This window comes from Cuculus canorus, chromosome 1, assembly GCF_017976375.1.
Source record: "Cuculus canorus isolate bCucCan1 chromosome 1, bCucCan1.pri, whole genome shotgun sequence".
Taxonomy (NCBI): domain Eukaryota; kingdom Metazoa; phylum Chordata; class Aves; order Cuculiformes; family Cuculidae; genus Cuculus; species Cuculus canorus.
This window is the reverse complement of record NC_071401.1, coordinates 156,539,521-156,551,826: the sequence shown is the minus strand read 5'-3', so window position 1 is coordinate 156,551,826 and position 12,306 is coordinate 156,539,521. Positions and strand designations below refer to the sequence as shown.

Sequence of the window (12,306 nt, the reverse complement as noted above, 5' to 3'; positions counted from 1 at the left end):
AATGGAAAAATGAAGATATTTCAGCGGTGGCAAGGAGGTGGTGGTAGTCCCCATAGTTTTCAGGCTGAAAGGCCACATTTGTTCTCTGCCTTTTTGGCTTAATACAGGCATTGCTAAGGTTATGTTAAAAGTGGAGCTTGTCTTTTATTTGATGGCAGCGAGAGAGTGAAAATACATACATGTTCATGAGAAAGCAATTAAAGGAAATACTAAGTGAGAGGACCAAGGCAAGAGAAAAAAAAAAAAAAAAAAAAGAGAAGAAATCAGATGCTGAAGAGGACATGAAAAAGTAACAGTAACTTGTAATGAAAGAACAGAGTGGACGGAGAATACGAGGAAGAAAAATGAAGAGCAGTACAGCAAGATGGCCCAAGACCATCTAACAAATACACTGTTTGATAACTGCCACTAACATTTACTAAATAAGTTACACCTACAAAATAACACCTGACCTGCCTTAAGATTGCCAGTACAATTTGTTTGGCAATATGCAACAGCTGCTTTTCCTTATAATTTCCCAGCCGTAAATTGTTTTTAAAACGCATATCTATCCAGATAGTTTCTCTAATTAGAAAGTCCAATAGCCTAACAGAAACCTCTTTTCCTTTCAGAGGAAAGAGCTACCAGGTTTGGAGGCGAGAATTAATATTCATATTTCTCATTAGTCTGAGAAACAAGTGAGCTCACAGGCAATGAAGCACTGGTTAGTTTACATGAAATAAGGTAAAGGACATTAACAAATGTAAGCACATCCTTATAATATAGGAAAATCAATGGCTTCCTTAAGTACTAATTTTTATCTATATTTTACATGCTTATTTTTATCTATGTTTTTTCAAGAGAGATGCCTTTTTTTGGTAGAAGTGTTCAGGTGTACTTCATAGATTCTGCCTACATACTTTCCACTAAATAAAGAAGCTATCACTCTACTTTTCCACTGAAAAATACTTTTGCTCAACTTAGAAACACAAAAAAAAACCACAGGACAAAGTTGCACATCTCCCATTTTCAGTATACCCTCTCCTACAGCTAATGTTCAGTCATAAATATTATATTAGTGTGGTATAGCATTTAAATATTTCAGACCAATCATAATAAGAAACATCTGATGTTTCTGTTCAATTTTGTAATTTGATAAAGCGTGTCCTATTTTCCCATTAAAAAAACCCAAACTTAGCACCATCCCTTTAACTGTTTAAAAAAGGTTGTATTCCTCTAAAGTACAACTGAGCTTTCAGAGTGCAGTTATGATTGGAATCCATTATAAAACAAATGTTAAGTACTTCAGGACTTCTTTAGAGGTTAGCTTAAGCCACACAAAAACTTAACTCAAAACCCAGTAATTTTCAATTAAAGGAGTAAATGCTTTCTTGTTCTGCTGAATACCAGCTATTTGCTTTTTCTATTCTACTGGCCTTAAATTGTCTTATTTCCTCATACATTTCAGGTCTAAGTAATTTTTCAGTTTGCCTCCAACAGGCCTGTCCTTATTTAAAGCCTAATACTCTGATTTGTGCTTACATGACAGAGAAGCAATATTCAAACGTAAACTATAAATTAAGGATTTGAGTCTTGTATGGTTTTTATGTTCACAAGGATACTTACTAGTAAAGCTTAACTGACACAGAAAACTTGCCAAAACAGTTACAGGTCCCCAGTACAGGAAACAAAAATAATTTCACAAGTAGCTCCACTAATCTAATGGTCCCTACAACGAAGTAATTTTTACCAGAGAATATTCTCCAGAAACAGTTTCCAAACAGTATGATGTAGAATCTTTAAGGCGTTCAAAATGCTAAGAACAGTGAACCAATTTAAAAAAAAAAAACCAAAAACCTAGACAATTCGCAGTGCCGAATGCCAAATTTACTCCATTAAATAGCCTAAAGGCATTTCTATTTGCTGCTTAGTAGTTTTCTACCAGTACTTCAATTACAATACAAGGAATTGCTTAGGGATTAGCTGAAGCTACTTTATACCCTAAACTTCCTTTCACCACCTCTGCATGATTCACAATTCCTTCAGTCCTGCTAATACAGTACTAAAAGTTTTTGCCAATTTAGGTAAGGTTTGAAAAGTAGCTCTCCAAGATGAGGTAGGATCATCAGCAAAATGAGATACTGGTAACAATTTGGACATCAAACCAACTGTTACCTTAATTTCTCCTTGTTTAATTAATAAATTAACTACCAATTTCAAAGAAGATAAGCACTGAATCAGACCCTAAGATCTTCAATTCATCGAAAGCTGCAAAAGAGGAAGATAGTCTCCTGCTGAGATTTGCTCCCCAATGGCCCTAACATTACTATCAGTACCAATGGCACCCAGAATTCCCTGATGGGCATTCTGCTCTAAAAGTCTGCTGTCTGTCACTTCTAGCGATCCACCAGAGGCAGCTTCATTTTCACATATTCAGCACTTGCTCAGCGTCTCTTAAATGCCCTCTTTTAGTGACTTTTCCCAGACTTTCCAGTTGATGGTAAAACCATCTCATACTTTGACATTAAATAATAATAATCCTACGTTGATACCCGACTGGCACATCTTTCCTAGCACATTGTTGGCTACCACAGTGTGTGTCCACAGGTGCAATGTTTCAAACATACTGGGCGGTATCTTTGAGTTTGTTTTCAAACATACTCAATTCTTAAGCAGGAAACAGAGATTCTATGGAAAACTGCGAAGCCCACCAAAACACATCATTATGGCATTCCCAAATTCTGTTTGCATCCCAATCTGACTCTAAAGCGGCAACAAGAATAAAGCTCTAACATCAGGAGACAGAAAAGCTGTAGCAGTCAATGGAGAACCATCAAGAGCATTATAAAAGTTTCAGTAATTGAACCACCCTAACGGGAAGCTTTACAACTTTGACTGAAAAAGTATTATATTGTACAAACATGTGAGGGAAAACAACCGTGAGCACAAAACTAGCATGAAGTGGTGTTCGTATGACAGAAAACAACTTCAGTTTTTCAAAGTTAAACAGATGTTGGTACTGACTTTAACATCAACACAAGTTTGTTTAGTCAGAAGACATGGGATCACGCATAGGTGCAAGTTCTGAAACAGAGGCGATGACCTGTACCCACAAGCTAACACTAAAACTCTGCTAAAGACACAAGTAGCAGCACAGAATGTGCCGAGTTGGTAGGGACCCACAAGGATCATTAAGGCCAACTCCTATCCCTGCATAGAACAACCCAAACATTCACACCATGTGTCTCAGGGTGTTGTCCAAATGTTTCTTGAACACTGTCAGGCTTGGCACTGTGACTGCTTCCCTGGGGAGCCGTTCCAGTGTTCCACCACCCTATGGGTAAAGAAACTTTACCTAATATCCAACCTAAACCTCCCCAGCACACCTTCCTGCCATTCCCTTGGGTCCTATCGTTGGTTGCCAGGAAGAAGAGCTCAGCGCCTACCACTCCTCCTCCCCTTGTGAGGAAGCTGTGGACCGCGATGAGGTCTCACCTCAGTCTCCTCCAGACCGAACAGACCAAGTGATTTCAGCCGTTCTTCACACGGCTTCCCCTCTAGACCCTTCACCAACTTTGCGGCCCTCCTCTGGACACCTTCCAGCAGCTTTATATCCTTTTTACACTGTGGCACACAGGACTCACCGTGCGGTCGCATCAGTGCGGAGTAGAGCGGGACAAGGACCTCCTCGGGCCGCCTGGGAACGCGCCCCATGCTGGATGCACGGCGTGGGCCACAGTACCAAAACATCGCATCCATCCCAGACGATTCCCGAGCGTTCCTATCTCTTTGATAAACCAGCACAGCCGGGCGCCCAAGGCAGCATCCCGTCGGCTGAACGCTTCGTTTGGTTCCTCTCACCCACTCCGGTTACGGGAAAGGCGTTCGGATAGGATGCCCGGAGCCAGCCCCAAACCCCCCGGGGGCTGGAGCGGGGCTCGGGAAGCAGCCGGGTACCCCCGAGGGCGCTGAGCGCCTCCTCCGCCGGGGACCGAGACCCCGCGCACCCCGTTCCCACGGTGGCGCTCCCGGGGCGAGCCACGCCGCCTCCCCGAGAGCCGGGACAACCCCTGCCGGTAACCCGGCAGACCCCTCTGTCGCCCTCCCTTCCCGGGACCGGGACCACCGCGTCCTCCTCCCGCTCCCGCCTCACCTGCGCGCCCCGCCGCCGCGCAGAGCAGGGCGAGCCCCCAGCAGCAGGCGCCGAGCCGGGCCATGCAGCTCCCCCGCACCTCCGCCGGGCACCGGGAGGCGGCGGGACTTTAAGAAAAAGTTCTCTGGCTCGGGGCAGGTCTGGCTGCTGCCCACGCCTCCTGCCTTGGTGCCCGCCCCGGCGCCCCGCGGTGGGGGTGGCTCTGCCGCGGCTGGGGCTGCTCTGGACGATCGGGGGAGCCGTTGGTTGGAGACCACCCTGGAGATCATAGAGTCCAACCGTACCCGTCAACTGCTAAACCCAGAGCGCCTCGTCTCCCCGTCTTTTAAACACCTCCAGGGATGTGGAACTCCACCACCTCCCTGGGCAGCCTCTGCCAGTGCCCAATAACCCTTTTGGTGAATGCTTCCTAATATCATAGAATCATAGAACAGTTTGGGTTGGAAGGGACCTTAAAGATCATCCAGTTCCAGCCCCCCTGCGATGGGCAGGGACACGTCCCACTAGATCAGGCTGCCCAACGGCCCATCCAACCTGACCCTGAACACGTCCAGGGACAGAGGTTCCACAAGTGCTTCCTAATATCCAATATGATCCTCCCCTGGTGCAACCTGAAGCTATTTCCCATTGTCCCCTGGCTGCCCCGCCAGCCCTGCCTGCGTGCTGCCTTATGTGCCCACTTGCCTCGCAGCCCAGCGTGCAGAAGGCACTGGGCAAGGCATTAGATCAAGCTTGGCAGCAAGCCCAGGGCCTCGGCATATCTTCTTTTTCTGTCACAGCATTTGTTTGGAGCCCCTAAGAGCTGGCCAGGATGTGGGGTTCACTCCAGGCTGAAGTCTGGCCTCACCGCTGCGCTGGCCAACTTTGCAACGCAGCGAGCAAGGAGGGAGCCCCAGGCTCTCAGCCCAGGCCATTGGGCTGGTCAAGGGCAATAAACAGAGAATGGGAGAAGGCTTATCATGAAAGGCCCCTGTAAACCAACAGGAGTCAGCTGGTGTCTTGTGCAACTGTGTGTTTTACATCATAGGAAGAGCAGCCACTACACGTGTTGCACCTGAAAAGCTGAGGAATGGTGCTTTTGTTACCTGAAATCATAAAAGAATTCCTGAAATGAATTAGTTGTTTAGAGAAGAGACATTGCTTGTATTCCTAAAATATAATGCGCCGTTATTCCTATTATACAATGCTACAGGCCCGGGGAAGAGTGGCTGGAAAGCTGCCTGGCAGAAAAGGACCTGGAGGTGTTACTCGACAGCTGAAAATGAGCCAGCGGTGTGTTGGCCAAGAAGGCCACAGCATCTTGGCTTGTATCAGAAACATTGTGGCCAACACAACAATGGAAGTCCTTGTTCCCCTGTATTCAGCATTGGTGAGGCTGTACCTCGAATCCTGTGTTCAGTTTTGGGCCACTCACTACAAGAAGGACATTGAGGCACAGGAGCATTTCCAGAGGAGGGCAACAAAGCTGGTGAAGGGTCTGGAGAAAAAGTCTTATGAGGAGTAGCTGAGGGAACTGCAGGTGTTTAGCGTAGAGAAAAGGAGGCTCAGGGGAGACCTTATCAACTGTCTACAACTGCCTGAAAGGAGTGATAGGGTGAGAGGAAGTGGCCTGAAGTTGCACCAGGGGAGGTTCAGATTGGATAGTGCGAAACATTTCTTCACTGAAGGGGGTCTCAGGCAGTGGCATGGGCTGACCAGTGAAGTGGTTGAGTTACCATCCCTGGAGCTATTTAAAAGACAGGCAGACGAGGTGCTCAGGTTTAGTAGTGGAAGGGTACGGTTGGACTGGATGATCTCAAATCTCTTTTCCAACCAAACTGAACAGTTAAGATCTCACCTAGTTAATACTATTCTTACACCTATCTAATACTTATTAATTAAATTAACACAATTCAAAAAACCTGCTTATTCTGCTCCTTCACATCATTAGTTAGGAGAAAGATGACCTTTAGATTAACCTTAAACCATCACAAATTCATCCTATCTGACATTCCTTTCCTTGACAAGACACAGATTCCCAGCTTTGAGCTGATTAACTACTGAGTTTATTGCTTTCTCACCTCTCAGTGTCTACCTCCCTTAACAAGTGTCTGGAGATGTGAGGGTGCCCTGATCCAATGTCAGGATGTAACAGAAACTATAAGATAAACAAGGCACGGAATATGTTTGTTATTCTTTTAGCCTAGAAGTTCAAAACTATTAATTTGGCCTAGAAGATCAAAGTTTTCCTTTAGCTCCCCTTCGATAACGATTTCCTTAGGGTTTACAGGAAGGGACAACTTCCTATGGGGTCTTACTGTGCCCCTGTGATTCAGATCATTTTGAGATGCTATCTTTCCTTCTCCCCAAGTGTTGGATATCCTACCACTGTTCTAAAATAGCCATTATTAGGACTTTGTGTTTCAGTAATTGTTTAAGATAGTTCGAATTTGATACCATTGCCTTTAATAGCCTCATATAACAAGGTCACATGCCAACCAGTTCAGGCCAAATAACAAGAATTGGCCTCTAGCCCAGGGCAAGAGCACTATAACCCTACTGCTGGCTGCAAGGATCCTTCCATACCCACTGCTGTTTTGTTCAGGGCTACTTTTCACCAAGAGATGAAGATAAAACTTAGTGCTGATAGTTGGGTTCTTTTGTCTCCCCAGTGAAAACTAACTCTTAAATGTATAATCATGAATGGATGCTGTGTTTGAGTTGGAGGAGTATCTTGCAAAGGCTTTTCCAAATGAGAAACTTGCCTCTGTCATGTGCTGTTCTCAGTTTGACTGTGTTGGTGAAGTAAAATAGAAAATTATATTTTCCATATAATTCCTTGTATAGGAATACTACAGGCAAAAAAAAAAAAGTATTTAAAGCAAGATTCTCTGTGTACAAGTGATGGGCATGGCCAGGGGATTGAGGTACCTGTAAAGTAGGATAGAGAGCACAAATATACAGTGCTGAAACAGGAGGGAATGTATGACAAAAATGAGATGGAGACAAGGTCTCCATCTGAATATGACCAAAGCTACAAAGCTCTTTATGTGTATTTGGAAAAAAAATCACTCCCACATGCTCCTTGCCCAGAGATTCAAAGAATTTTATTTTGATGTGAGTTAAGTTCAAATGAATGGTGATGGTGCAGCCAAAATCCTTTCCACTTGGAGAATAAAATTGTATCTCACAGTAAGTTTTTAATATAACGTTTTACTGCTTAATAAAAAGGAGAGATGAATAACTGGATCTTCAGTGATAGGTTTACTGATTGTAGAGGGCTCTTTCACCTAACATTTGATAACAAGATGCAATGGTAAGGCACTGAATCTAAGACAGATTCAATCCAGAAACCAGGAGCAAATTTTTTTAAAGGGAAGGCAAAATTGATTTTATTGTGATGTATGGGTGACAGATATGTGCAGGGACAGAACAATGTAGAAAGCAAACCTACTAGAAGATGGGTCTATCAACTTATTGCTAAGGTTACTATTTATCTTCAATGAATTACATGAAATTTATGATCTGAAGAATGCAGGAAAGAGAAGGGCTACTGAAAACTAAACACTGTTTAACTAAACAATCCGTTTCAGCAGATGTTTGCTGTATTTTGTATCTAGAGGCATCAAGGATGGAACCCGTGACGCTCCTCTTTAAAAATGGACTTAGATCACTTCAAAAATCAGAGCAACTCTGCTTAAGATAGTAGTAGTAGTGGTGGTGGTGGTCGTGGTGTGCTTCTTCGGGCCTGAGGAGACCAGCACTCATCACTGCATTACAGCTACACTAACTAAGCTTATCAGATAGAGCAACCAGAATAGTCCCATGGTGCCAAGAAGCATAGCAGTCACACCCAAGAATGCAGACATGGAGACGAAGCTTGTAGATTTTCACCATGGGGCAGGAAATAGCAAACTTTATACGTTTTTACTGTACTGGTAGTCTTTTTAAAACATACCAGTTTTAGAATACCAGACATTTCTTTCTATCCTTATCCCAATGAACACTTCCATTAGGACACAGACCAAAGAAGTAATGATGTGGTATTAGTGCCAGTCCATGTTTATAATTGGTTACATATAACATGAAAGTTACGACTGTTGGTTACATGCTGTTTGCTATTTCTGCCTATATCATGTTCCTTGGTGTAGAAATTTGAATTCCGTAGGCAAGAGTATCAGCCCTACAGCACATCCTGATTTATTTTTTCCAGGCGTCTTTGCACTACAGATCTGTGTGTTTACACCTAGGTTGTTCTTTGTGTGTGTGTTCTTGCAAAACCAGTTTAGGTTGATAAAGATAAAACACAGGCAAATGGCTTGCTCTTTTTTATCATTTTTAGGTTGTTTAACTTGGACAAAAATGCTGTTCAAAAGCATTAAAAAAAAGGTTTTGCAGCAAGTTTTATGGTTTGAATACTGACTGATATTTGACAATGGTGAAAGAAGTAGCTCTCCTTTGAAACCCACCAATGCACCAGAGAGGCCACTGCAAAAATCTCACTCGCTAGGAGTTATTCCTTCATGTGAATGCTGATTTTCTTTTAGATGTACCACCTGCACTTTGGTTGCTTTTAAAAGCTGTTTATAAATGTCATGGTGTGAGTTAATGAGCGAGCCATTTCAGTAAAACCTGAGTTGTGCCTCGTTGTGAAACTTCATCCAGAAGTGGAATTGAAAGTTTCTGAGGTTTAAGAAATTCAGATAAGTTTATTTCCTTCATTTCTGTTGCAATTCTGTTTTGGGGACAGAAGCAGAAGTGGAGAAAAGATATGAAAGTGTCTGTTTTTCACAAGATTTCCAGTTTTGTTTTGCAGGCCCAAGAGATTCAGTTAATCTTCAGAAATCATATAGCTTCTGGAGTAATCTCTCAAGGTAAATAACAGAAGTGTTGCCTCTTGAACATAGTCAACTTGATTACATGTGAGACAAAAGGGAAAACAACAGAAGCAACAAAATGGCAATATATCCAGGATTTACATATCGTATGTTTAATACTATTTGCAAATATATTACAGGAAATCATTCTTCAAATAAAAATTACAAATTAAATACAACATCTAAAAATGATTAAAAATTAAGGCTTTGCTGTGAATATTTTCAGAAGTGGATTATTGAACAGGCTATCACATTTAAAAAACTAACCAAACCAAAAAAAAACCCTCTATTTTCTAAACTCAAGTACAGATATTTTCATTTACCTCAAATCAGGCTAGTGTGTCCTATTGAAGTCATCTGACAATTTGGATGCTACAGTGAAGAGAGGTTTGATTTGCTGATAGCAGGTCGGATGGTAGAAAGGATGCTTGAAAAGCTATTTTCTTTCTCCTCTCGCTGAGAGTATAAGTTTCCAGCCTTCACATGTAGTACTCCAGAGTGTTGCTGCATCTTTTTGAGTCATACTAGAAATCCAGTTTTAAAGATAGGTGACAGATTTCTCTGTGCTGGCCAGTTGCAGATATTCCAGGGTACCTGATCGGTAGCTAGCTACCCGTGTTAGCTCCCTTGTCTTGAACCCTTCATTTTCTCTTTTCTGAAGAATATTTGTTATCATCTCTGCTAAGTCATCTTGTAGCCGCTGCAGATTCTCCCTGAAAGTGACACAATGGAAAAAAAATTCAGTAATTTACATGTTTTTATTCATTCCTGGACGCCCAGTGTTTCTTAAATATTTCTATCCTATGTTGATGTACATGACATTCACATGTTACTGATAGAAGGTGTGGGCAGAACCAAACTCAAGTTCTGGATCTGGGGACAGAATTCAGGATTTACATGTGTCTTTACCAGATAGTACAGCTCACTGTCTCTGCACAGGAGGTCTGTAGCTGTGTCATTATCGACCTTAAAAAAAGGCATCATTTGCATGAAAAGGAAGACATTAATTAGATTAACTCCAAATCAAAATAGATTCTAGCTCTCAACACCATTACTGGTGCCAGCACTTCCACTATTCAGCTTCAAGAGACCTTCAGTAGCAGAGTTGCCACCTTTTCATAAATTTCTGCAGTGTGTCTGGCTTTTGCTGGAGTTCCTCACATATGACAATTTTAAGGGGCAATTTTTATCAGTCACAAAAAAGCTTCCACAGTACACAAGCTGAAGAGGCACTTTCAATAGTTGAATTCTGGAAGAACTGCCAATTCGATAATACTGGTAGTCTCAACTGATCATATTAATTCAAAAAAAAGGAGTTCTGAGTTTACATAGAGTAATCTCCTACTCAGCCCAGAGACAAACACTTGTACTTCATGTAATTGCTTCAAGTTGTACTGAAACACTGTCATTTCAAAGCAGATGGCAGCAAATTCCCACTTAGTAAAGTACGACTCTACACAAGAGATTAGAAGCAGAAAGTGAAGAACATCCACATTTAGGGAGTTTGCAGGAAATAATGCAGAACTTTTTATGCAAAATACACATTAAATAAATACAAACAATTATCCTGACTCCAATTTTGCATAGTTTCTCAAAAATAACACAACTGTATTTTAGTGACAGCTCAGTCCAGGACATCAAACACATATTTATTTTTTTGATAACTTATCTCTTATGTATATTAGAAAGTAAGCTTTTGTTCAATTTTAAAGACTTCATGCCTCTGCAATCCTACAGTAACTTTGTCCACCTCTTCTAGCAGAATACTGCTTGAAATTCTCAAATTTCATTCCTCCTACAAATTTCCCCGCAAGAGCTCCCAGGCATAACACAGTATTACAGAGAGCTGCACATTGAGTTGCAGTTATCCTCCCACTGCGCTGTCACACACATGTGCCATTAGGATTAAAGTTTGGGGAATACTAATGTTTTTCATTTTTCTGTCCATCTCTTGCACTTAACACATCAGCAACTTGTCCTGTAAGTCTTATTTCCCTTCCAAAGAAATGAACCTGCTAAGCACTTATATATACAAATAACGTTTAGCATAGTCCCATTAAATGAATATTTACATGTGTTTATATGCATATACACTGTTAAATTTCTAAATACTGAAAGCAAGTTAAGTGGTAAAAAACCCACAACAAATGCCAAGGAGGAACAGTGAAGGCTAAAGACAAAGACTGAGAATTTCTCTTCCTTTTAGACGTATCAAGACCATCTTACACAGAAGGGGGTGTTGGGAGATTGTATTTCTTGTCCTTGGTACCCGTCAACCAGTAGGTAATTTCTGTTCCTCTGCCCTAAATGTGTATAACAAAGAAGAGAAAGTACAATTTAGGGATTAGAATGCAATTTCCTGAACTAATTTATTTAAATAATACCATGTTACACATTGCTGTATTTGCCTTTGCTTGTTTTCAGTAACTCATGCTTACAGCAAAGGATAAAAAAATCAGATGTGAGAAGAATAATGGGGGAGATGCAGCCGCACACCCACTCCCTCATTCCAGACTTGAAACACATGCCATGGAAGAGGTGAGCTGTGCTGCCTGCCATCAGGCCTCAAGTACAGACCTCTGCCAAGTGTAATGGACTGAAATAAAAGGTTTGGTAGATATCAAATGTGAGCAAATTAACAATAGATTCAGCTTCCTTTCCTTCAGATTGATTCACTCTACAATTTTCTGTTACAAATGGTATGCTTCATTTATTCTCCACATCTTTATGTTGCTTTCATTTATGACTTGGGGAGCTTTCATTGCCTGTATTGTCTTTATAAAAGCATCTTCAGCCATTAGAGACTGTGATACCAATTGATCTGTACCTCTTGTTCCCCAGCTGCTACTTAAGTTAGGGGTGCTCCCAATTGATCTGTACCTCTTGTTCCCCAGCTGCTACTTAAGTTAGGGGTGCTTCCAGTTATATAATACTTCTATCCTATCCCTCTTCTCTGTGTTCATGCATGTACATAGTAAAGTTTACCTTCAAGTACGTTTCTCCTCTCACTTCATACTGGAATTGGCAGTCTGTTCTTTTCAGGATGTTAATAGTGGAGCCACTTACATGAATCCTTAAAGCTGAAAAATAAAGACACAGCAAAAGCTTAATCTGGAAATGTACCATATAATCATATTGAGTGTATGTGAAAACTAGTGCTATAGCAGAAGCTCCTCCAATTATTATCAAAATAAATTATATAAGAATTAATTACACCGCTGTATGAAAAAACTGACTTCACTAGATAGCATTGTATCTAGGGAGGAATAGCTGGTACAGCCATTGATCTGAAAAACAGATGACTCTGGTATCTACTAC

General features: G+C 41.7%; 2 protein-coding genes across 3 annotated transcripts in view; both read right to left on the bottom strand.

Annotated features, from left to right (window-relative positions):
* PLBD1 (phospholipase B domain containing 1) overlaps positions 1 to 4,290 on the bottom strand; it is a 37,889-nt gene extending 33,599 nt beyond the window's left edge. Inside the window, exon 1 of the mRNA XM_054085700.1 lies at positions 4,133 to 4,290. Coding sequence (XP_053941675.1) covers positions 4,133 to 4,196 — 64 coding nt within the window. The 5' untranslated portion in view covers positions 4,197 to 4,290. The remainder of the gene's footprint in view (positions 1 to 4,132) is intronic.
* Positions 4,291 to 7,279: 2,989 nt separating this feature from the next.
* Positions 7,280 to 12,306, bottom strand: part of GUCY2C (guanylate cyclase 2C) — a 49,262-nt gene continuing 44,235 nt past the window's right edge. The window contains exons 24-26 of one of the 2 annotated variants that reach the window (XM_054052690.1): positions 11,974 to 12,068; positions 11,215 to 11,291; positions 7,280 to 9,701 (exon numbers count right to left, since the gene is read on the bottom strand). In XM_054052690.1, coding sequence (XP_053908665.1) covers positions 9,527 to 9,701; positions 11,215 to 11,291; positions 11,974 to 12,068 — 347 coding nt within the window. In that variant the 3' untranslated portion in view covers positions 7,280 to 9,526. The remainder of the gene's footprint in view (positions 9,702 to 11,214; positions 11,292 to 11,973; positions 12,069 to 12,306) is intronic. The other variant, XM_054052683.1, reaches the window with a different exon arrangement.